Source organism: Melopsittacus undulatus, chromosome 5 (genome assembly GCF_012275295.1).
Source record: "Melopsittacus undulatus isolate bMelUnd1 chromosome 5, bMelUnd1.mat.Z, whole genome shotgun sequence".
Taxonomy (NCBI): Eukaryota; Metazoa; Chordata; class Aves; order Psittaciformes; family Psittaculidae; genus Melopsittacus; species Melopsittacus undulatus.
The window spans coordinates 16,986,479-17,013,195 of record NC_047531.1 but is presented as its reverse complement, the minus strand read 5'-3'; the positions used below and the strand labels follow the sequence as shown (position 1 = coordinate 17,013,195).

General features: G+C 35.8%; 1 protein-coding gene across 1 annotated transcript in view; it reads left to right on the top strand.

Moving 5' to 3' along the window:
* Positions 1–26,717, top strand: part of CTTNBP2 (cortactin binding protein 2) — an 84,165-nt gene that overhangs the window by 45,596 nt on the left and 11,852 nt on the right. Inside the window, exons 6-17 of the mRNA XM_005146075.4 lie at positions 3,751–3,850; positions 7,229–7,379; positions 8,475–8,729; positions 11,817–11,934; positions 14,318–14,593; positions 15,394–15,489; positions 15,902–15,981; positions 17,054–17,140; positions 17,224–17,323; positions 20,979–21,131; positions 21,399–21,586; positions 24,492–24,670. Coding sequence (XP_005146132.2) covers positions 3,751–3,850; positions 7,229–7,379; positions 8,475–8,729; positions 11,817–11,934; positions 14,318–14,593; positions 15,394–15,489; positions 15,902–15,981; positions 17,054–17,140; positions 17,224–17,323; positions 20,979–21,131; positions 21,399–21,586; positions 24,492–24,670 — 1,783 coding nt within the window. The remainder of the gene's footprint in view (positions 1–3,750; positions 3,851–7,228; positions 7,380–8,474; positions 8,730–11,816; positions 11,935–14,317; positions 14,594–15,393; positions 15,490–15,901; positions 15,982–17,053; positions 17,141–17,223; positions 17,324–20,978; positions 21,132–21,398; positions 21,587–24,491; positions 24,671–26,717) is intronic.

Below are 26,717 nucleotides of genomic sequence, written 5' to 3'. Positions count from 1 at the left end.
GTTGTTTAGTGTCTTTTACTTTTTAAGCTAAAACATATATTACAAATATTTTAGTGTTGCTTTTCTATTTATAGTTGACAGGATGTGAAAAAGACTTTGTTGTACAAATCATTGCATTTTAGTGACTGGATGGACTGTGTGAATTTTGAATGAGAGAATCACACAGCAGCAGTACTGGTGTCTCCTTAATGCAGTATATGAAAATTTTCAGCATTACATGTAGTATTTTTGGAGAAAGGTTTTTGTTTTTAATATGTAATCCTTTTTTTGTTACTTGCAGTTTGTTCCCAAATGCATGGATAGGTGCAGCTCTTAATGGAGACTTTGGAAAACAGATTTATGTAAAAATATATAGGCTTAAGATAGGAAGCATAGGAATAAATCTCTTATTTAGAAAAATACTTTTTCATAGCTTTTTTAACTAACCTGGTGGAAAGAAATGACACTAATGACATTTTAAGAAGGATAATATAACTCACTGTACAGATTTTTTTCATTATGTTCAGTAGGATTTGCAATAGTAAACTACTCTCTTTTGGCTGGCTTTATTTTTCCTTAGAATCATAGAATCATTTAAGTTTAAAACACCCTTAAGATCATTGAGTCCAGCTGTAAGACTGAACACATAATTTTACCCTGGTGGGTGATCACACCATGATTTAATTTATTGAGAATACTTTCAACCTGTAGTTAGTGACTGAATAGATGCACAGGATTCCAGGACCCCTTGTTTTTACTAAGTCAACTAGCCAGATTTTCTGATTTCTCCTGGGAAATAGTTGGCCAGAAGAAAAGAGTAGCTCTGCACTTGTTAAAAGCTAACATAGTGAGTACCTCCCTTCAGAAACAGATACCGTGTTGCAGAGAGTCCGGGAAGAGTGGCAAGCAAATACTTGCCACACGTTTTTAGTGAAGAAATACAGGATTTGAGATGTGTCCATATCTAGAGAACACATTATAACCAGCATGGTGGCAGCAACTGTTACATGCTCTCAGCCTAGTCTGTAGAGAAAAAAATTGAGTTATGCAAGAGAACACTCAAATTTTCTTTCCTAATCTATCCTATCTGGAAAATGTGTAGCCTTCCTGTTTAGAAACAGTTGCCTTTTGAGAGCTGCAGCTGGGGGTTGTTCCCGGGCATGAAGCTCTTAACAGCTGCTTTGTTTCCTGCACACACTGTTCCCAAATCTGTAGGTCTGAGAGAGAGAACTTCACCCTAAAAGCGTACACCAAACGCTTCCTTTGTGTTTGAGTGGACACCGGGAAGCTGTTAATTTTATGATTTAACCACTAGATTGGGATAGCTGAACAGATTGTTTTGTCAGGCCATCTTGGTTTGGTCCATTAACAAAGCAAGAGTCACTTCAGACTCTTGTGCGCTTGGTAACATGTACAGTAGTTCAATTAACTAATATGCCTGTATATCTGTATTGTGTTGCCAGTCTTCACCGTTCTCTGCCACACACAAGGTGGTTGAAGAGGATAGAATAAAATAAGAATTTGTGAGACTGAGAGATGTAAAGAGAATAATAATAATATCCTTTGGACTCAGCTATGTGTTAATCATATGCATTTATGCTATAATTGATTCTCTTCTATCCTGAGTATTTGGAGGCTGTGGCACCCTCATTGCTAGGAAAAACTGGAATGATGTGGGAAGTAGAAAGGAATGAGGTGCAGAGACATACAGCTACATGGAGTCAGCTCTGCCAAGCCACTGGATATGTCTGCATGGTGTTTGCCAGCACTCTGGAAGAACTAACTACCCAGCTGTGGTGGAAAGCAGTAAAGTCTTCAGGTGTTTGTGTTAATATGCTTCCATGTTTTGTTTTTGCTCTGACCAAAACCTTAAACTGAGTGACAACACCGGTGTCTGTCTTGTGCCTGCCCTTCTGCTCAGACATCTCCACTGCTGGTTACTCTGTGGCAGATGGCAGTGAACTGGCTTTATTAAGCCTGGACTTACTCAAGTCACACTTCTCCAAATCCCAATCCAAAATCCATCCAGAGGACCCAGGCTTCTTGGAGATTGTTGTTCGCTGACTTGATGTGCCACCAGAAAAGGCTTATGTATAGCTTACTAGCTCACATGATATACCTTATGAAAGTAGCTGTATTTCCTCATGCTTGCACCTGTCCCTAAGAATAAACAGCCCTTTTCAATAACCTTCATCAGAAACAGTATTTTCACATAAATAAGCTACAACCTAAATGATCTGCCAGTCAATAATTGTGAGTTAACCATACCTTTCTAGAAAGGTGGTCTTGTTCTGTATGTTCTTCATAGCTTTTGCATGGCAAACATATGCTTTATCAAAAAACCAATGAATATTCTAGCCCAATATGTGGAACTGCTAGAAGAAAATGTTTTCAACATCCTTCATAAACTTCAAAGGTATTTTAGAATGTCAAGCAGGAATCTGTGTTTTCAAGTTAATTGTTTAATGTGAGACTGGGACTGACGATGGAGAGAGGAAAAAATCCCATGTTGTGGTTAGCAGAGTATTTTTCTGTTACGAAATGATTAAAAATATAATTTTATTTTAGTTGGTATTATCTTACAAGTGGCAAGTTAGGAAATACTAGGTAACTTAGTTAATTGAGAGCTTCTTTATTACTTAAAAAACAAGTCCTGGTAGCTTATCCTGACAATCAAACTTTTCTAAAAAAACAAACGAAAAAAGTCATGTCAGGTCAGATTACTTATTTAAGAATGTATGAATCTTAATTTACAAGAATTCACAGAGGTTTAAAATTTATTCCTTAATGTTAAATATTTATTTAATCAACTCCACAACATCTGTATTAATATTTGGAAGATTTGTAACAGGAGTAAATGCATTCAGGAAATAGTTTGGCTTAGTCAGATTTTTAAGTAACTGAGTACATTTTTCTGATATCTAGAGATAAGCTTCACAAGCAAAGCTTGGCTTCAGGACCTCAGTGCTGGGATGAAGCATGTTAAGCTTGTTCAGAAATCAGGCCAGGAGTTTATAATTGGTGTTCTAGTGGAGCTTATTTTCAAAGTCATAGTTTCAACTACAGAAGACTTGTTTTATTTTGGTCTAGAACCAATATCAAGAATGTAGAGCAGATTAAGTGTTTTCTTCAGACATAATTGCATCAAATGATATTCCAATTTACGAATGGAAAGCAGTTTAATTACTGTGTAATTAATTATCTTAACTTGGCTTTAGGATGGTGGAATGAGGCTAGTGCTATTTTTAGCATGCTGTTTTGGAAATCTATGAATGGGAACAACTGGGGGAAGGTTTGAGTTTGTCAGCTTGTCTTATTTGTTGTTTCAATCCTAAATCACAGTGTCCTAAAACAAGATTGGCCAGCGTGTTGCTTAACTTACGTGTAGCTTGTGTGCATCTCCTCCATGGCTGTCATATTTGGGCTGTGTCATGTGACTGCCAGAGGGACTGTGCTGCCTTTAGGGGCTGCTGGATAACTGAAATCCCCACTTCAGAGGTAAATTGGGTAACACTGTGGGATCTCCCAGCAATGGGCACATATTTGGACACCAGTAGAACCCAACCCAAGCCCCTTTTGCAAAAGAATGATGATGCCCCCAGGGAATCAATTCTCAGCTCTCTCCTGTGAACCACTTCCAGAGCTTTTACTTGGGTTTGCTAAGGTTTGTGATGTAGTCAAAAAGTTTTGCTGCTTGAGCAGGTTTTAACTTCTGGTAGTTTTAACCACTCCTTTTTGTTGCATCAGTCTATGTTTCTGCTCAATTTATAGATTGTGTGAGATTGCTGCTGACTGCAGAAGCACAAGTTGATGCTGCTGATAAAAATGGCTTTACACCCTTGTGTTCAGCAGTTGCTCAGGGACATGTCAAGTAAGTGAAGTCTTAAGGTTTTGCCTATCAGCTATTACTCATTTTTATATTCTCTTTACATTATATTATGTGCTTTTTTCATTACATTACTGTTGCATTATTAGGTAATTGTGTATTTAACTATCATTTACTGAAAATGTCTACTGAAGCTCATATTTAAATGCCATTCTGGTTTTAATATGTTTCATTTGGTTTGTTTCCAATTGCAGCTCTTCAGATTGCTGAACATGTTTTCTTAGTAACCACAATATGATGCTGGTCTACATGGGTGTCATACCTTTGAATTTCTTATTTTTCTTTGAGTTATTAGCCATAATACAGGATAAACAGAGGAAGAAGGAAATAAATTATTTTGTGCTGATTGTTTCAGAGCATAGAGAACTGTGAATGTCATACTCAGAGACAAAAGAACGTTAAATATTCTTCTGAGTGACAAAGGGTCAAATGCTTTCAACAACAAAACAGATTTTTTAAGGTTTAAGGTTTTTTTTCTTTTGTATCAGTAACTTTGAAAGCGTGAAAATTATGTATGAGCCAAAGAATATTTCTAAGAACATTCTTCAAAATGTAGTTATAAGAATTTCCTTTAATTTTTTTGAGGCTAATTTAAAGATTGGTGTTTTATGACATCATGATTAGAAGATCCTGTTTTCTTTTTCTATTGAGAACCAATATTCAGCAATTTATCCAGATGATTGGTTTTTTCTTCACTTCCCCTCTCTGCATCAGAGGGGGTGAAGGCTGATGCATTTCTGCTCTGCAGCTTTACTGTCTATCATACACTCATACGAAATAGAATTGAAAGTTGGAAGCAAGCATTAGGTAATCTCTTCCAGAGCATCCGTGTCCAGATAAAACCATTTTACAAATGCAAGTATTAGACAGCATGGCTAGGAATCTTTATTACATACTTTACCTTTGGTTTATGTATCTTTGGTTACACTTATCTTTCAGGTTTTTATTCTTTTAATGATGCACTTTCCTATTTTTAAGGATTTTACTCTGATACAGTAATATGTAAGGGTCCGAGTCTTTGAGTGTTATACTGTAATAGGTCCTGACCCAACAGTGAGGAAGAGTGGCATTCATGTCCTCCTCATGATCTTCCATGAGTGTATAAGGATTGTCAGAGTTTCTTGCCAATTCTTGGAGGACATTAAGCTTATCAACTAATGGACATCTTTTACTGGAATTTTTAATCCAGAGGTAGCAGATTCTTAATATCACATTCTGAGTACAGAAATAGGTATCTCATTAAATGTCTCAGTGTTTCACATAAAATCTGTAAAAATTACATGTGACTTCACAAGACAAAACAAAAAATACACTCCACATTTTCTTACTAAAATAAATATTTTAGATGCTGTTTAAATAGGAAACTATGTATTTCTCTCTTACCCTCACAACACTTTGCTGTGTATCATTTGCTGTGTTATGATACTGCAGACTTTATATTCTTTTTCCTTTAGAGTTACGTAAGAGTATGATAATCTCTAAATGCTTTCCTTGCTTTCACTTTTTCTGGATTCCAAATGTGAATCAAATTGTAAAAGTGAGCATGGAATAATAGGGCCAGCCAAAAATATCAGAGAGACTAAGAATGCTTCAGGCTGTTTGATTGGTTGATCACTTTAAAGTTCTAGCTCAGAAAAAAATCAGTAATAGGCAGAATTTTGGGCAATACTATTGTCTCTCCTCTTTCAAATGCTATGTTGCATAGTCCATGTTACTTGTACTACAGCACTAAGAATCTGGGGTTAATAACAGCACTAAATTACTGACAATTACACAGTACTTACCTGTGATAGATTTGCTAGCCAGTCCCCTATGACATGTTCATTAACCTTATTCCTGAACTGAGACAATACTGTTGTTCCAGCCCTAGGTACGTACTCAGAAAAAAAATAAAATAGTTTTTTTGACGCTGTTCAGTAATATCACCAATTCAGAAAATGCTTTTAGGAGAAACTTTCAAAATCATTTCCCATGTGGTCCAGACCAGGCTGACCTTATGTGCTCTTCAGGTGGAAAGTCCATGTAGCGTATCCAGAATCATTTAATACAATGCAAAATAACAAATCAGATATTTTTATATAGCAGACTTAAAACTCAATCTAAATTGTTTTATGGATGTGTCTTGTTATGAGCCCATCTTAAGATGACCTTTGTGACTACATGGTTAGGATACATGTTCAACATGGCTAAGGTAGAACATTACTTATATTTGTGGATTTTCTGTTCATTTAAGCATTTTCAGTAAGCACAGCTACGTAATTCATATTAATTTTATATGATTTATAAAATTGTGCATTTTGTCTTGAACTTGATCAATTTTTTATTTTTTTTTTCTGACTAACCAAAAACTTGAAAGAGATTTAAAAAAAAAAAATTTGATTTTTGTTGTGGGTTCTTTTCTTTTGCTTTAAATCTGTAATTTCTTATATGCATACATTCTTATATATGTCTTACATTATTTAAAATAGTCTGTCATCTTCTTTGTTATAGTATGGTCTCCTCTCCAGTAGTTAGTTGGCAGTGCATTAATTGCTTTGAGGCTTTATTGTTGATATCATTCTATTCATGGACTGATAAATACTCACCCAGAGATGGTGAATTAACCTTGTTTATAGCCCTTGTTTGAGCTGCAGAAGGACTAGATTGGCATTAAGATTTTTCCAAAGTCTTGAGAATTGTTGAAAATCTGGGTTTGGGAAGGGAAAGGGAGCCAACCCTGGCACAAGAACTGGGAAGAGAATGACATACTGCTACAGGGTTATGAGGAAGTATGGGATCTTGGATCCAGTACCACACATCCTGTAAGCCATCCTTTCGGAGTAGCTTCTGTTCAGGGATGTGAATGGTAGATAGTGCCATTGGTGTTTTGCTGTCCGCACCAAGTTATTCTTCTAGGCAAGTGGCCCTTTTGTTAGTATCTAAAGCTAGTCCTAGTCCATTTTTCCCCCCTTCTTTTAAAAGTATTTTAAATATCAGTATTAAATCAGATTTTAAATATCAGTCAGGAAAAAAATTACTTTTTTTTTCTCAGTTGAAGGTTTTTCTTAAGAAGCTGTCATCAGATTTTAGTTGCCTTGTGAAATTACATGTTTTACATTCATACATTTTGAATTCATCTACAGTATTTAAGATTCAAATAGTTTAAGATATGGTATCCTATGAGGACTTACGGGTTTAATCTGATTTTCTGTCTTTATGCTTACATATAAAATTGTACCTTATACTTGTGTATACATGATGGATAAAATTATGGGTGGATCTGTGAAATCAGTACTTTATTAAAAATATTTGAATGTTGTAAGTTATAAAGAGGTTTTGGATGTCAAATATAAGATCATTTTACTATCTTACTGTTTGCTCTAGGTGTGCAGAATTATTAATTATGTATCAGGCTGATATTAACCATGCTGCTGAAAGAGGACAGACACCTTTGTACCTGGCCTGTAAAAATGGAAATAATGATTGTATTAAGCTATTGTTGGAAGGTGGAGCAGATCGAACAGTAAAAACCAGTGTAAGTTGAAATAGTTCGTAAAGTACCTTGTATAGTACTAAATATATGCAAACAACTAGGAAATATTTACATTAAAATATTTATTTAAAGGGTGTTTTTTTTAAAGGTGGAATAAACAACATAATTTGAAATTAGTATTTTCTTCTTTTCATTATACTTCTTGGGGTTTTTGAAGCTGTGTATTGTCTAAAATCTTGTAAATTACGTAACTTCCATATCATGTTACATATTTCAGATCCATCTGCATTTTGCACTGGATTTGCAAAACAGAACTCCTTTATTATGACTTATTTTTAAGGTGGAGAAGTGGAGATATGGATTATGCTTCCACCCTTTTATGTTAGGGGGCTTTGTTGTTGTCTTTGAGGGGACCTCCACCCCCAAATTTGTCAGCCAGGATTGTAAAGTCTGATATATCACAGGTGACCAAAACCAATGTATCTATAGAGGAAAAAGAGGAGGATTATCTCAAAACTAACATGTAGGTATTGCCTTTTTCAGGTGCTTTCCTGAAGTTTTTCTTAAGACTTGATGAAAACATGACTATAAATGGGGGATACAGGCTGTGAAGAAACAGTACAAAGAGGATTAGCTTCACAATACGTTCTACTCCACTATTACACAGAATTTCTTTTTATTTTTTATTTGGAAAGTAAATATCTTTTGTTTGAAATGAGAGGAACATATGATGGCAAAAGCATGAAAATATCAGACTGATAAGTTGATTAATGTAGTATGAAACAGATTATTGTTAGTATCATGTTAGTTTGATACATGATAAGGAAGCAGTTTATTAATAGCATGTAAGTTCTGTATCACTTAGACTTCGTTGAAACTTTTGGAGTTTTTGTCTCTTGGACTGTTCTTGGAGAAAGCTGTAAAATTTCCTTTCTGCTACATTTTATCCCCTCTTTTTCTTCCAATCCAAATATACACAAGCAACTCTGTTTTCCCAAAGGATTATTATGTCACTCTTGCTTATTTTTTTAATTTCCAAACATTGCCTTCCATTCAGATTCATTGCTAATACAAGTTCTGCAAACATTTTTCTATGTGTTTAGTGGGAGTGTGCTTTTTTTGCTTTTGCTTTTGTAGGATGGTTGGTCCCCGATTCATGCAGCAGTGGATTCTGGTAATGTTGACAGTCTCAAGCTCCTTATGTACTACAGCGAGCCAGACAATGGGAACTCTTTGGCTGATCCAGAGCCTAATTTAAACTACTTTGAGTTATACAAGAGAGAAGACGACTATAGCAGTAGAGTAAAGCCTGTTATTTCTGCAGATCTCATCAACCATGCTGACAAAGAGGGTTGGACTGCTGCCCACGTAGCAGCATCAAAAGGCTTTAAGGTCAGTCTGTTTGAGCAAGTCACTGTAACCTGATAGTATTTAGGCAAGATAAGTCCTTCTGTTTTTATCTTTAAAGAACTAAAACTTATGTGTCAGATATAAGTTTGTTATCTAGTATATTGTCATGCTTAATTTAACAGAGATAGTGAGATACTTCTCACTGGAAAATTTATCCTAGAAGCTAGGTGTCAAATGAAGTGAATTGTCATATTTAAATGCCTTTTTATTTGGCAAAACAAGAGAAAGAAAACATGATTACTTGGATTCATATTTTCAAAGTTGAGGTGAATCCACCCTAACTACCAATTCGTTTGCTGTTCTGCACTTCCAGATATTAGATGGACATTGTTCCCAGATACCATTAGGGATGATTTAACTATGACCAGTTTTCCCTGAGGGAAGGAGGGGAGAATAAGAGAGATGACAATCAGATTTGTGCAGTAATACATTGTTTAATTTGTTATTCTGGGCAGCCTTTTTAGCAGGCAGTGAGTAAGTTTTTCGGATGTTGGGATAAATGATAACATGGAAAATAGCGTGACATGTCTTACTGATGATAAACAGGAAGATTTCTGGAAATTATTGCTTGAAGGATTTGACATCAGAAACATTACATTTCCAGCACTGTTTAAAGGATTTTTTTTTTTTTTAGTGGTGGCTATCAGTCAGATCTTCCTGTAAAAATTTAACCAAGGGAGAAAATAGAGAATGCTAAACACAGAAGAGAGTGATTTTTTGGTAAATATAGTCCAAGACTTTGAAAATCAGCTTATGATTACATGCCTAATTAAATAGCGACCACTATATTTGCTTTTTTCCTGATAAATTTACTGTGATAAATTCAAAATAGGCACAGATTTAAGATTCAGTTTATTAAATTGCAGTTTTAAGGAAGCAGCCACTGCTTATGCCACATTTTGCATTACATACCGTGCCAGTGTTCCATTACCACTGTATGTTAAGCAGGTACAGAATCTTATTTCTGTTCCCACTCTTCTGAATTTAGATGGTTTTTCAGGTATTGTTATAGTCTGCAAATACCTAAATAGTGTGCAGTATGGTGATTCTTTCTGCAGCAATATAAAACTCAGGAACTTGAAAGCTAGGTTTAATTTGCTGCGTGTAAGAGGCTTTGGCTAGGTGTTCTCTGTCAAGGCTGTGACAACAGAAGTCTTCGCATAGGCTTTTAACTAATAACTTGTGATTTTGAGGTTTTGAGCTCATTCCTAATAAATTGTTTAATAGTATCTCCATTAGGGGTTGAGGGTATTCTCTTAAGCGATGAGGGCAATATATAGCTGGCAGTAAGATTCCTGGTTTTGATGTTGCAGAGACTTTCCATACTTGTATTTGAATGCATTTATTGACTTGAGAGAGGTTTGTGATATTAAGAAGCTAAAGAAAGCTTAATAGTCATCTTCAGGTACTGTTAACACTTCCACTCCATTTTCTAATCCTTTATTTACATTACATGTCATTCATGACACTATATGATAGTTGCATATAAACAGTGCTGGCATTTACACCCTTTTCTTTTGAGACTGGTAGTTGCCATTCTTTACAGATGAATTATGCTAGGCCGTATTAGCTGCTATTTCATAGGTAACAGAGCCAACAGAACTTCTCATTCTACTAAGGCAATAAGTCTCATTTCTTTTTTGTCTCCTACTTCTTTCTTCTCCCTCTACTTCCCACTTCTAGCTTCACAGTTCAGTTCTCTGCCTTCTGCTGTCTTTGCCATTCATTGCACCTGTTTGAGAGACAGAATTAACTTACTAACCTGACAAAAAAAATGCTTTCTGTTTTTCTCCTAATCAGTTTTCTTTTGGTAAAGTTAGCGAGCTAATTGGGTTGTTTTGGTTTTGTGTTTTTTTTTTGTTTTTTTTTTTTTTAAGCAGTTCTTACAAGTGTTGTAACAGCAATCTGGTAAAATTTAATCTTCATGTGGAAATATAGCTTGAATGACTGTTATGTTTGTGAAAGGTGTCAGAGTATCAGATATACTGACAAAACTCTTTCTGTTAGGACAGGTTCAAAATAGGTAACAGTAGCCAAACCTGCAGCAAGTATTAACTAGTATAATTTCTGATGGTGTCTTTTTTTAATATGGATATCTGTCCTTGAAAGGTATGTCTGAGAATGACAAAGCTTTCATGAAGGCGTGTTGTTGCTGAATTGATGATCATTAGAAATAAGTGTCTTCTGAGCACTGATCAATAATTAAATGTAGTTTTGGAAGGGTCATGTCCTGTGCTTTCCCCCTTCCCTCTTTTTTCCCTCTCCCTCCCCCACCTAGTTTGGAAGGATCTGTATAATTAATGTTTTCTTCATCTAACAGTATGGTTGTACCAATCTAAATTTATCTGCTACTAGCTTGTTTCTAATAAATTGTAATGATTTTTTGCTTTTGTGAAGCATATGACTTTTTTTGGAGTCCTTGAATTTTAAGAGGTCATCATGGTTTTGGCATGCACAAAGTGTTTGTGCTCCGACTTTAATAAAAGGTTTACCTGCCAAAGAAGAGGCTTGCAAAGTGTTTTTAAAATTATTGGTTTTCTTTTGCTGTATCCCACTCAGATGTCAGGCACGATGGAAACTCCTGTTTGGTGAATCACAAAGTGAAAACTGGTTTTTATGGATTGCCATCTGAACAGATTCATTAGTTAGTCTGCATTAAGCTTTAGAATTGCTTTTAATGTTGCTTGAATATTGAGGCCAAGATGTTCAAAATACAATGCATAGTTGGGCTTTTATTTCTTTATGTGAATACCTGAACTAGTGGCCAGGTGTCAAGAAATTCTCAATTCAACTTAGCACATGATGTTTGGAGACTGTAGAAGCCTGGTTGTGTACATTCTGCTTTTTCAAAATCTCGGCTTGAGGCTTTCAAGTCTGTGTGCCTTAAAATGTTTTTAATCCTGGCTTTCAAGTCTGTGAGGAACAAAATCTGGACCCTCAGAAACCCTACTGCTGGCCATCTTTGGAAATGCATGTGTAAGAATTTCAATTAGGAGTCTAACTGCATATTGGTAGAACTCTATAATGCAGCAAATGGACAAGTCAGTAATACAGTTCTTACCTTTGCAGAACTGTCTAGAAATCCTTTGCAGCCATGGTGGACTAGAGGCTGAGAGAAAAGATAAGTGTAATCGAACATTACATGATGTTGCTACTGATGATTGCAAACATCTTCTAGAAAACTTAAGTAAGTAAATGCTATCAGCATGACATAAAAAAATGTTTTTAGTAAAGAGTTTGTGGGACAAAAAAAGAGAAATTTGAAAAGGGTAGGTTGTCACCTTTTTGGCACCACAAAATGAAGTTTTCTTAACCTGTCAAGTTTCTATTCTCCAAATTATGAAAAAGCCTATGATAAAAATCTGTTGGGAGTGACTAAATTACTTATTTCCTTGTTTTTAAACTATTTGAAAAGATGTTATATATTACACATGTGCAAGCATCCATAATCTCTAAAATTTCTGAATTTAACGTTAGTAACTACTTTTTCCTAAGCTATTATCCCCTTCTTTTTTTTTTCTCTTCAAATTCTTGCAGAAAAAAAAACAAACACTTAGTTGCCGATAGCTGTCAAATTTGCTCAGGTTAAACCAATCATCCAGTTTCATCTGAATTTCTTCTTAAAGCAGAATTTTATTTGTCACTTCTTTACTGTTGAGGGGATTCTTTGGTCTAGTCTTCAAAAAAAAGTCTTGAGAGCAACATCAGACAATGTCCTTTTTCCAACATCAGTAACTTCTTTCAGGAGATTGTTCTTCTGTTGAAACCTGTCATTGTCTTCCTTCTCCATTAGTTTTCTCAAAATTCGGCAGAGCAGGATGACCTCTATATTTCTTGAGTTAGAACTTAATCCATACACACATTTCGTGTTTGCTCTGTGTAAACAGAAGTATTGTTTTTGTAGATTTGTATGCTTTGTATTTAATCACTTTTTTTGTGTTTGTGTTATGGGATATAGGGCTGTGGGTAGTCAAGTACACTGATTATAGACAAATTAAGGAAGCTTTTTTCATGCTGCTTCTGCTTTTCCTCTTCAGCTATTATAATGCCTGGTTTCTTTCCATTTTATTGTAGGTATAGTGGGGAACACAACTCACTTTCTATTTAGAAACTCCTAGGTGGTCTTTTTCTTGATCTGATTTTTGAAGTTACAGCCTGTTAAATTGATGCTGGTATTATTTTAATCAGTCTTAGTACCCTGGTGCTCTGGTCAGGCTTATCATGAATCCCACTGCTTTGGACTCAGTTTCTCTTCTCTCATTTGTTAAGCCTGTAGTTAACATCAGTGCCACCATAATTAGCTTTTTTTGCCCAAAGAGGATTTGATCTGTGGAAGCGTGGAAACACCACTTTTATCTGTGTATACTGCTCAATAAGCCAAGAGTGAATTTTGGGTAACTGTGTGTATACCATCCTCTACCTTCCTCACAACCCAGTAGGGTTTCCATTGTAAGGAATTACATGCATGTAGGACAGGAGACTGTGCTCCAACAAATCTGAAAGATGGGGCAGGGTGGGCCAAGTTTGCCAGCTGTGCCACAGAGGACCCATACAGTGAAATTTAGGCATACACTGCTCCTCTGTCCTAGGGGCCCGTTTCCTTCTGAAGAAGTCAATGTAATTCCTATAGCCGTTGCTCATTTCCCTGAGATCCAGCTCTCAGAAGGTCAAGCCTTTGATACAGTCCTCACAGTCCCACGTCCAAAAGGGTGTCTTTGAGTAATCTTTTTCCTATGGTAGACTAATAAGTTTATATCAGAGCTTTTCTGACATCAGAAAGGCTTCATTGGTTTGTATCAGCAGAAGACTTGACTTCTGAACTCAAAAGCAAAACTCATGTTGCAAGATGTCATAATGAGCTGATAACTTTTTGTGATGCACTTTTTTTTAATATTGGAAAATTTCTGAAAGGTACTGTTTTGGCGTTAAAGTTAGAAGATAGTTTCATTTTCACTTTTAGTCATCTAAATGATTCAGACTGCTGCTTCTGTTGAATTGCGTTCTATTTTTCAAAAAAGCAATATTTAAGAAAACTTTTTTTTCTAGAATGTGCATGTAAATTTTGTACTTTCTTTTTTAATATTTTGTCAGTTTACCTTATTCAAATCAAATATATGCTTCCAAGTGAATTTTCTGTCTTAGCTTTTTATTTAAAGACATTTGGCTCAGCTATTTTCCACTCATGCACCAGTGCCAGTAAATTCCTTTCTGCATTGATAATAAAAATGTGCACAACCACAATAAACTGAATCATTAAGACTACCTGCCATATGTCTTTATTTATAATAAAGAAATTAGTCTGTAAAAAGGAAATAAAAGATTAAGTTGTCTTGCTTCCTGTTATTTAAGCATAATACTGATTTTTTGTAATGTAAAGAAGATGGATACCTCTATATGTTTATCATCACTGCTCTGATTTTATGGTGGTGATCTGTGCTGCTCTTTACAATTTGCTTTTCTGTAGGAGTTATTTTGTAGCTTTTATTTTCAATATTAGATGCTATTGGTCTTTAATAATAGTACTTTTTTCTAATTGAGTTTTGCATTCTTGGTTTTTTGTTTTTCAACAGATGCTCTTAACGTACCTGTAAGGATTTCAGTCAGTGGCATTGAACCAGCCCATTGTGGTACAGAAGAATTTGATACAGAAAACATAATATGTGCTTTAAATATCCGCAAACAGACATCATGGGATGATTTTTCAAAGGCAGTGAGTCAGGCAGTGACAAACCATTTCCAAGTAATTGCTTCTGATGGATGGAGGAGCCTAGATGACCTGTCATTCAGTAGTGCTGCAGAATCGAACATTGGCCTCAGTGCAAGCAGCATATTATCTGTCAAACTAGGTATCAATATTGGTATAATAAGAAAAAAATTTTTTTTTTTAATTTGTGAAATCTTGTAAATAAGATAAAAATACCTTTAGATTTCTGGGTGTTTTAAAGCTTAGACTAAGAAAGACCAATACTAGCTATGAAACTTTGAACAGTGTTGGCATGAAATCATTCTTTACTTTTAGTTGTGTCTGATACAATTCATTAAGCACTTTATTATCGCCTTGGGTACCGTGAGGCCCTATGTTAGCTTGTCCTTTACTCAATTTAGTAGTCCAGAAGAGAGATCTGTATTACAGGTGAAACAAAGCAATTCAAAGGAAAGCCCACACTACGTCTTCACAGTACATGCAGGATGTACAGTAAATCCAGACTGCAAATCCTCAGCATAGGTAGAACAGAACTACTCGTGCTTTATGTAACTTCACTTATCAAGGTAAAACAGACAAATATTTAAAATAATGAGAAATTAGCCAAAACTTGATAGTAATAGTAGTCGTTGTGTAGGATTCTGAAAATTCATGTGCTTCATCTTGAATCCTCTTCCCCCCTCTACCTATCACCCTAAAAAAAAAACCCTGTTCATATTAGACTGGGCAAATAACCTTATTTTACTTTAGTTTGCATGTAAAGATGTAAAGACGGGCTAACTATTAGACTTGTGACTCAGTTGGCAGAAAACATTATCCTCAGTCATATCAAATAATAGTATGATTTAGTGCATGGAACTCTTTGTAAGCAAGTGGATATGCTTGAGCATAAGACACTTTGTATAGATACAAGGAATATCTCTCTTTTTTTCTTTTTAACAGGAAACATTTCATGGTCAACAGGTCAGATTTTTTCCCAACCACCATGGGACTTTTTGAAGAACAACAGAGCTGAGCATATCACAGTGTTTTTGTTTGGTAATTGTCAGTTAAGAATTTTCAGGTTTGAATGTCAAGACACTCCATATGAAATACATAATTTGAGAAGCATTCACTACTGGGTTTGTTTTTAAGTGTTGTTTGATCCTCTTGCTTGATCCTCAGTAATATCATGTCCAATTAATTGTTTAACTAGATTTGAAAAGTTTTACGTTTAGAAAATATGCTGACACATATATGACCTATGACTTTTCAGTTGTGTAGTAGTGTCCATTTTACTTATGTCATGGATACTCATGAATCTGTGTTGCTACATAAATCATTTTAATTTGCAGAGCATGCAGTTTTAGGACATCACTGTAGAATAGTGCATGAAAAGCATATGTATCCATCATACGTGCTTATAAACATGGGACATTTGTAGAAGTTACTTGTATGTCTCTTTATAAAGGACCTCAAGAAGGCTGCCTAAATAGTGTGACTTACGCATCTATGATCCATCTTCAGACACTTCAGAATTACCTCCGCCTGGTAAGTGCTAGGCTATCCTCTCCCTGCACACTATTTGTGCATGAAAATACTTCTATAATACCATTGACTAAAAAAGTTGTTTACTCTGTAAAAGAATGTCAGACTTCTAAAAAATGAATGGGATGAAAGCTGTTATTTTAAAATAAAGTTCCCCCTAAATCTTACCCCAATAACTTTAGTCCCGTGAGGCTGTTAACTTTCTTCTTCAAATAGCTGCCATCTAATTAATTGAACTGCTTAAGAAAATTTATTAAAAGCTGAGATATCTTACTTCTTTCTAAAATTATTTCATTTCACTTTTTGAGGGGAAAGTAAATTAGACTAAGATTCATGTAAACAATTATTTGAGACTTGAATTTTATTACTAACTTATATGTATCTTCTGTAACTCTTACAATTTATTTAATTCCTAAAAATGTAAGGATGATTGAATAATATGAGTTAACTTTCATAGCTCATTTGTTTTAACATTGCTAAACAAATCAGAATTAATCTTAAATCAGCATAATTTCTGCAGTGTCCTTGGTTAGTATTTCATGTTCTTAGAACAGTTACGTGCCACAGATTGCTGCTGCATTCACTGATATTGCACAATGATATGATTTTATGCTGTTACTGACTTTTTAGTGATAATTTTACAATTAAGATAGATTAAATCTTTTTTATTCTGCAGTATTGATAACATGATCCCATTGAATTGGAAGTAAAGTCCATAGTGTAAGTCCTTAAGTTAGCAGTGAATTAACCTACTCTGATTATAACATCATTCTGGTTTATCTGTTTTAATTCAGTGATTTTGAAAGTCATCCTTCCTCATGAATGTTTCAAGAATTAATGGTTGTTATAATGAAAAATTACCTTTTCATGTACTTTTACAAATAAGGATCTAAATTTATCAATATATTTCCAAGATGTTGTATGAAAATATTGCCTATTTTTGAACTAATATAGTAAGGATTATTAACTCCAGTAGTGCAAACCAAAGTTTTGTCTGTTAGATGCTGATTGTCTCATCTAGGTAAAAAAAATCCCAAACCTGAACTGTCAAGAGTAATTTATTTTCTGTCTGTAGGTTGAACAATATCGTAATGTCATTTTCCATGGTCCAGAAGGAAGTTTGCAAGACTACATAGCATATCAGATAGCAGCCTGCATGAAGGTATTAACACAAGCATATACATTAAATTAGTTCATAAATTAGAGTTTGCACCATTTCACCAAACCTATAAATTTTCAACACAGCAAAAGCAAGTGGCTGCAGGATCCACATGTGAAATCGTTAAAGTTGAAGTGGATGCTGGTTTCTCTAAGGAGCAGCTTGCAGAACTGTTCATCAGCAGTGGTAAGGTTATTTCAGCAGGACTGATTTTGGTAATTTTAGGAAAGTTTTTAATGGTACAAAGTAAAGAAAAGCATTAAAAATCTTTTGCATGGTGGCATGTCTTAACAGAACCCATAGTTTTCCAGGTGCTTTGAGAATAATGCAGAATAATCAGAGTCTAAACTGAACTAGAAGTGTGACAGTCCAATAGGGAGCTCTGTCAAAAGTTCATGACATTTAAGTAAAATGAATAGTTCTTAATGTTTTTTTTTCTCATTTCTTTTCTCCTTTGTTTATGAGCCTTTAAATGCTATGTGTTGTGGTTCAGATCTACTGAATCAGAAATAAAGGTCTATTGTTGCCTTACTGTAGCTGTTATATTTTTTAAGAAAAATGTATGAAAATGTAAGCTATAATTATTACCTTTCTGGAAATAAAAGAAGCAGTGAAGGAGTTCTTTAAAAGTCAGACCACTTGCTTGTTTACTGGATATTTATGTGTGGATCTGAGCCAAATTTTGTCACCTGAACAGGCAAATTTTACTGCGTATAAGTATTCTGACCATTACTACAGGACAAAGTTGAATTCCTGTTGAAATAAAGTTTTCTTTTAATAGATGTGAATAGCTACATGTAGATTAAAGTCCTGTTACTTGGGTGCTCCACAATAAAGCATTCTCAGGGTGGTCAGTAGGCTGTATGTTTGTAAATCCGTGATGAATAATTGGGAAGAGGGGAAAAAAAGAACAACGTAGCCAAAGATGAATGACATTGAAAATGAGCAAATTAAATGTAGAAGCAGAAAAATGGGGGCACGTGGGTCAGTTGTGTGATATGCTTCCTTTTCTCTGGTGTTGTTTAAATTAATTTGGCTCAAATACAGTTTTGCTGTTTGCAAGCAGTTCTCAGATATGTAGCTGCTTTCATTCCTTTACAGCTTTCTTTTTTTTTTTTTTTTAATGAGTGTTTAGTTTGGGGGATTTTTGTTGACAAAAAGTAGCAATGTAGTAATGTAGTTTGAATCTAACCTTGGTAGCAAGACCTCATTTTTACCCAAAAATCTGGGGTTTTTCTTTTTATTACTATGGCCTCTTCTACAGCTCTAGGATTTTTACTTTACTTCTTATCCAGTATGGTCATTCACATTAAAAATAGAAGGCATAAATGTCATTATTGCTTGGGATAGCCTGGTGTTCCAGGAACTGTAATTTACACGTTTCACTGTCTGTATTGAAAGAGGCTGGGCTTTAAGCATTTGAAATGAGACTAGTTTTGATTGTACCAGTGCAACACCTCTAGATGCATTCTCATGTGCTACCATGATAAAACTTTGAGACAGCCAGAGCTTTGAGAGAATCGGCCCCTGCCTCTTTCCTTCTCAGTATGGGCAGATCAGGAACACCAAGAGGGTTACCAGTCTCATAAGCAAATATTTTATTCAAACAAACTAGAATTACTAACTTTTTAATAGAAAAAATTACAATTCATTGAGTGAGACTGAATGCTGGCTTCTGTGCATTTGCAGTGTGGGGCATATTTTTCAAGTATGCTTTCATCCTGGAGCTTTCATTGGCTTTCTTGGTTGCAGTCTCTACAAAATCTGTGCTCTTGAACAAAAGCAGAGCCACCCCATGGGCTTGTCCTATTGTGTGCAGTGCTATGTTCTGTTTGTTAGCATACTTCCCAGTATAACCTTAGTCTAGGTAATTTTTTTTTTCCCCCAGGAAATCCTGGTCACAGTTCAGAGCATAGCTTGTGTTAGTGATTATTCCACATGTCATTTTCAGTGCCATCACATTGCTGGGAGAGGAGAAGAAAACGTTTAGTCAGAAGTCAGTTAGGCTTTGGTATCTGGCCTGCAGGCAAGAAAATCATTCCTAGTCTGGTTTGTTTACTAGCCACTTATGAAAGCTTCTTTTGGATGCTTTACTTTGTGTCAGCCACACACTTCTCTTAATAGTCTGTGCTTGTATTTCAGCATTGTGCTGTTGGTAGAGTCTCTCATTTTTCTGCCTGCTTTTTGCCCCATTTTTCTGCCACAACTTCTCTCCTGGGAGAGCACCCTCCTCTCTCTAAATGGTTCCATCCATCCTGCCATCCAGCTATATCCTCATAGTAAAACAGGGCAGTAACATTCAGGAATCTGCAATAATAACTAACAGTAATAAGCTAATACATAGCAGTCACCAGCTACAGTGAGTTTCCCTAAGTTTTGCCTTATTACTCATCATTTTACTTAATGACCATCTTTAGTACCACTCACAAAAAGTTCTGAGACAATGCAAGACACAGTATACTCACAACCAGTGTTTTGTTTAATACTTGTATTACAGAAGCATTCATCTGGGATTTAGTTTTACAGGAAGACTTGCAAAGGCTGTTGTATCTTTAGGCAAGAAGATGTTAAAATCAGGAAAAATAAAGGAAAATATCTGAAATGTGAAAAAATTATGTGTATATATATGTATGTATACATATATATACACACATAAATATATTAAAAAATTTTATGCCTGTTATTTTCAGGCACTGCTGTTTGCGCCTCAAACTAGCTCTGATTACTTGGATGATTCTTAAAGATATTGGAAGAATTTTTGAAGAGAGGATAGTAGCAAAGAAAGAAGTAATCTCATAGAATCACAGAATCATTAGGACTGGAAGGGACCTCTGGAGATCATCCAGTCCAACCCCCCTGCCAAGGCAGGGCCACCTGGAGCAGGTTGCACAGAACGCATCCGAGCAGGTTACACAGGAACACATCCAAGCAGGTTTTAAAGTCTCCAGAGAGAGCGAGACTCCACATCCTCCCTGGACAGCCTGTTCAGTGCCCTACCCATGTAAAGAAGTTCTTCAAGTTGAGGTGAAACTTCATGTGTTTTAATTTATGGCCATTGCTCCTTGTCCTGTCGCTGGGATTCACTGAAAAGAGTCTGGTACCATCCTCCTGGCACCTGCCTGTCAGATATTTAAATGCATTAAGATCCCCTCTCAGTCTTCTCTTCTCTAGACTAAACAGGCCTAGCTCCCATAATCTCTCATAAGAAAGATGCTCCAAACTCGTGATCATCCTTGTGGCCCTCTATGAACCGTTTCCAGTAGCTGCTTATCTTTCTTGTATTGAGGAGCCCAGAAGTAGACACGATACTCCAGATGTGGCCTCAGCAGGGTTGAGTAGAGGGGGAGGATTACCTCCTTCAGCCAGCAGGCTCTTCTTAGGGCATCCCAGGATACTATTGGATTAAGTTTCTTACAAATGTGGGATATTCTGAATCCTTTCATCACTATATAGTACAAAGAGTACATGTTAAAACTTTAAGATGTCTTACAGCAAATTAAATAAATGTTTTCAGAGATCTTTGCTATCTTTTGTCTTATATTTATTTTCAGTGTGCTGAAATCCTTCCTGTCTATGAAGATCCCATGATAGCCATTTCAGGAATATATTTTAATATTAGCTTTCAGTTCTTTTCTTACTGTACAGTATGATATTCTTTCCATTGTTTGATTTTTATGCTTCCAGTTTTGAACATCTTATGCAGTCTGTTTGCTTCCGTGAGCAAGTTAAAAGGCAAAAAATGAAATAAAAATCCTATGTCACATTAGTAGCAGTAAAAGCTGTATATATAAATAAAAGTCAATTTTCATGAGTAGACATTAATGGGGTTTTTATATTTCAGCTTGTCTGGTTCCAGTTAAACACCCTCCTGTAAGCAAGACAACCATTGTAATTTTAGAAAATTTGGAGAGAGCTTCTTTGTCTGAACTACTAGGAGATTTTCTGGCACCTCTTGAGAATCGGAGTTCGGAAAATCCTTGCACTATTCAAAGAGGTATTTAAAGAATTTGGGATGGAGAAATGTTTTTACTACAGTACAGATGTATTATAATACATGGCAAATAGGGAACAACAGAAAAATATAATGAATTTGGTTTTGAATTTTATAGCAAATAGCTGTTTTTAACCAAATATAGCAAGTTTTAAGGCTGATTTATGGTGGCTTTTTTTCTTTCTAACTATGTCACTGCTTCTTGCTTTTCTGTGAAATCATGTCAAAGCTTTGAGTATTTCAGTAAAATGGTTTATGGTTCTTTTTTAGCAAATGGAGTTTCTGGTGCCTTTTACTTTCATAAGAACTGCTTTTTATTGGGGACAATCGCAAAGTGTCATCTTCATGGCTCTGATCTGCTGGTTCAGCAGCATTTCCGTTGGGTTCAACTTAGGTGGGATGGGGAACCAATGCGTGGTTTGCTTCAAAGGTTTTTAAGAAGAAAAGTTATAAACAAGGTAAGGACTTGAATCTGTTTCAGCAGTTTTGTTTGTCATCAGGTCTGTGGAGTATGTACAGTCGTAATGTCAAAAGCTGAGCAGATAACTAAGTTGAGAAAAAAAATACTCATTTCTGGGAAGATAGATTCTGTGTATCTATAAATGTTGTGCTTGGCCTCATTTAAGGTGCGTGGCCACAGCTGATTAGCATAAACACTCAAGTTGGCTGCAAATAATGCCACAGTGGATACTTGTTTGTCCACTGTATGAAAACATCTTTCAGTAATTCTTTTATCTCCTGTATGAACATGATGGTAAGAATCTGTTCAGATAACAAGAATCTTCTCAGCAAACATAAAATTTATTTCTTGAGAAATTTATTTTATATATCTAAAATAAGATAGTTTATGTACTGTGTGTATTGTCTGAATTTTAAACAGCAAAAAGAGGTTTTACAATTTTCAAATTAAAGAGGAAAGAGGCTTAAGAATATATCAGTAGGGAAGTTGTTTTGAGCTAAAAGACCTGCTGAAGCTGGAACAAAAGTCCAAACAAGAATAAAGATGGGAAGTCTGGTTTTAACATGAATAAGTAAATGGAGGATGCAGAATGAAAACAGAGATGTGGGCAAAAGCAGAATTGTGGAATTCTGAAAGTTAGTTGGAAGAAAACCTTTCCGGTATGATATCAGCTACTGCAGACAGTTCAGGCAGTGTTAGATGCTGGGAGGGGGAATTTAATTGAAACAGCTGCAAAGGAAAATAATTTTGGCAGCAGAGTTTTGAACAGGCTTAAAATGGGAGATTGTTCTAGGAATAGAAAAAGCTATCAGTATTAAAGAGTCTCAGTCTGAGACAACAGGCCTACTGTTGGTTTTGAGTGTTCAACTGTAAGTGTCTTGCTTATCCTTGGGAATGTCATCTCCTGTACCCTATGCCACAGTTCTCATCTATGAAAGCTTTCTGTTTCAAAGAGATCCTGAAGAGGAAATGTACAGTAACTGAGCATTTCAATGAGGAAATTTAGAAACCTAGATACTCTTTAATAGCAAGAACATGAATACAGAATATAAAAAAAGAATAATGAAATATATCAATGAAACAATAGATTACTTAGGTTACTTTTTTCAGGTGCATAGCTATTATAAGTACTTTTTTCTGTGTGAAAGAATGTTCCCTTTTTTCCACGTGCACTTTAAATCTTTGTGTCCCTGCAGACATAGTAAGCTGGAACTGCTGAGTGGTTGTCTGGTTAAGCATATGAATAGTTTCTAGAATGCTTGGAAAGGATAGGGAGGGTCACAGTAGTCTATAGACAAGTGGTAGAAGCTGGTATCTTGCAGATACACTACAGTGCTGGAATGAGGTATAAGCCAGAGGACAGTGCAGTAATAGCATGTAGCAGAATTATCCTCCATCCTTGTAAGGAGAGAGATTGTATCCTCAAGTCTACACTGGAGAATATCATGATCTAAACCCCTTTATAAAAAGACAGAAAAACTTTGATCATAGATCGTTCAAGATCAAAGAGAAGGTCTGTCTTCAGCTGAGCATAAAGCCAAGAAATATGGCAATGCAGACAATTCCAGAAACAGTGGTATTCCAACTTGTTCACAGACAAATGCTGGATCAAATTTATTCTGCCAAACTGCTTTGCCTACCAGGACTTGCAGCACCAGGTAACAGATGTCATTTTCAGGCTGTTTTATTTAGGCTTAAAAGCACTCCTTAGTCTCACGGGTTAGAGTTTAACAATGTAATAGGTTTCTACTTCTGACTGAAGTTGAACGAATTTGGGTGGTAATCTCCTTTAATTTATTACTGCTAAAGCATATATGCAGATGCTGGCCATTTGGAAAAAAAAAAAAAGCCTGTTTCTTCCTCTGTCTTCCCCAATTAAATAAGGAATAAAAATGCCCATTGTGCCATAGATTTATTTTTTTTTTTAATACAAACATGGCCTAAATGCAAACTCAAATGCCAGTTGGTGTGGAGCTTGAAACAATGGGTTCCAAAGTTAAAAATAAAAGGAAGATTAATCTCTTAGAAAATCTAAAAGAAAGTAAAAGCTTATTTATTGTTTTAACATAAAAAGACTATTTCAAAAATCCTTACTCTGTATGCTGATACCTTGTTTGTTCCTTAATATTATTTTAAGCTGAAAAGCTCTTTTGCCCTTATTTTGAACTATTAGGATATATTGGAACAATTTAAATGTTTCTTTCTATATGACCTTTACCTTGTTTATGTGTAGGCTCTTGTCAAGAAGCTCTGGCTTTAGTCCTAGCAAATACTATCTCTAGTGGATCTTTTAGTGCTTCCTTTAATTCAAACTGTTCCAGAGGATAATCCTAGGATTAGGATGATGAAGACTGTAGTTTGGAGTCAGCTGAAATAGAAGATTTTTCTGGCACAAAATAATTTGCCTTTAACAAGGCATACTGAAAAATGTGAGTCTTAGAGGAAGGCATCTTCCTTCATTGATGCTAATTCTAAAATCAATATGGAAATCCACAGAGGTCATGCCTGGATCAGACCTTCCTGTTCAGTGCAATTGTGTGTTCTTTTATACACCTTAATTATATCACATACATTGAAGAGGATTTGGTAGGTATCTCTTGTAATCCTAATCTTAAACACCATAGAAAAAGCACTGCTGACAAATTTGTGCCTCAGTTTCCCACGAAAAGTAGAGGCATGTCAATTTATGTATAAGGAGATATCTTTTAAAGTCTAGTTGGGGAAATAAGTTTTAATACAAGAAAACTTCAGTATACTCTATAAAAAGGTCTGACCAGCTTTTGACTGTTCCTGATTTATCTAATGGCAATATAGCAGGTAAAGAAAAAACAAACAAGCCTTCTTGAAGTTTCAAGGAAAAGTGTTCGCAGAGGCCTTATGTCAAACATCTTTTCTCCCTGCAGTTCAGAGGCAAAGTACCTCCTCCATGTGATCCTGTGTGCAAGATCATAGACTGGATTCTTGCTGTTTGGCACCAGCTCAACTCTTGCTTATCACGTCTAGGAGCACCTGAAGCACTTATGGGGCCAAAACATTTCTTCTCTTGTCCAGTGGTGCCAGGGCATGGCCAAGTGACAGTGAAGTAAGATTGCTGTTTCCTGTTTGACACTGTTCAATGCCAACTAAATACTTATTACAAATGTAGTAGTTATGTTTCTCCCAAACTCCACCTGACTGAACAACTGTGAAAGTATTTTAGTGGAAATTGAAAGTTCTAAACTTCTGTTTCATATTTAATTCCTGAAAGGGTAATTTGGAAGGGGACAAGTGTGAACTGGGTGTCTAACATTGGTTAAAAGTCAGTCCTGTTGTGATCCTTCAGTTATTTTCTGACACAGAGGTTGCTCCATATTACTTGTATTGCAATGGCTAATATTCCTCAACCCTTTAAAGGTTTTGTTCTTCATGTCAAGAGAGCATTGTAAAGAAACCTGTTCGCTAGTAAACAGACCAAAATCAAATTCTAGAATTCTGAGCTTCAGAATTTGATAAAGTTTCCTTTTAAAGATTTCTAACTCTTTTTAATGTTGGTATCATTTTTAAACATATGTGCAATTTTACAGATATATTAGCTTAGTAAATAAGGCAGATACATACACATAGTTAAATGTCCAGTAGAATAAAAGAAGAATGATGAAAATTTTATCTCTTCTTGCCTACGATTGCACAAGCATCTGCTCACATTCCAACTTTTCTGCAAATGCTAGCAAGTGATATAAGAAATAGTTACAGAATTTTAAAATAGATTAATTGCATGCTAAGATGTTGCTTAGCTCTATTGGAAAGTTGGGGGTGTTCAGCCTGGAGAAGACAAGGCTGAGTGGAGACCTCATAGCAGCCTTCCAGTATCTGAAGGGGGCCTATAAGGATGCTGGGATTGGACTATTCATTAGGGACTGTGGTGATAGGACAAGGGGTAACACGTTAAAAAACTTAAACAGGGGAGCTTTCAATTGGACGTAAGGAAGAAATTCTTTACTGTGAGGGGGGTGAGGCACTGGAATGGGTTGCCCAGGGAAGTTTTGAATGCTCCATCCCTGGCAGTGTTCAAGGCCAGGTTGGACAGAGTCTTGGGTGACATGGTTTAGTGTGATGTTGGAACTAGATGATCTTAAGGTCCTTTCCAACCCTAACTGTTCTATGTTTCTATGATTCTAATGAGCCCCTAAGATTCAAAATTACTCAGAATTCCAATAATATTGTTTTCTAGAGATTATTTTCTCATCCTGCTTCATAGCTTTCTCCTGAATTGCCACTTCTCATCTTTCTCTGACTTTTCTCTCTTGTACTGGTTTCTGCTGACTTTCTTACAGCGTCCTTTGCTTAGCGTATGCAGTGGTTTCTTTGTCTTTTGTTCTGTCTACAGATCTTGGAACATTTTGCTTGTTCATTTTCTGTATTTTTTTAAGGCAGATTATCTAATATCCAGAGTAATTAACAAAGACTAAATCTAATCTAATCCATCTAATGTGGATGTAACATTGACTTGAAATTCTGTGGGTGCTGTGAAATCAAAAAGAATAAATTATACCACGCATCTATCTTGTTCCTCCCTTTTGAATCATGTCCTCTGAAATGTCTTAATCATTTATTTATTGCAGTGGCATTAGTAGAGGACAGAACAACTGTTCCTTAGACACCTTAATAATGCATTTTGAGTTTGGATTTCTCCTATGTGTAACTTTGACTGGATTCACAATGCTTTATTTTGGGCACAACCCCCAAATGTCTTCTAGAGTAGTGATATGCCATCTGACTTCTCATTTTAATCTGTTTTTTTTTGTCCACTAATAAACAGTTAGAAAGCACAGCTCCAGTGAGCACTTACTGGACCCTTTTAGTTAAACAGCATGATGACTAACAGTGTGGTCACATAACTAGTAATAAATAGTTTTAATTAGCAGCTCACTGGTTGCTGATATTTCAGTCTAATTAACCACTCCTGTCCTCATGCCCCTTCTCTCTACTGTGCTATTCTGCTGCTTTTGGCATTTATTAAAGCTTCACTGAGCCAGCTTAATTCATTAAGACAGTAGACAGCTATCTACAGTCTGGGTTTGTTCTGGGCGAAGTGTTAGCATGAGGCAAGTGGCAGAAGCCGGCAGCTGGGAAGGGGGAGAGAAGGCATG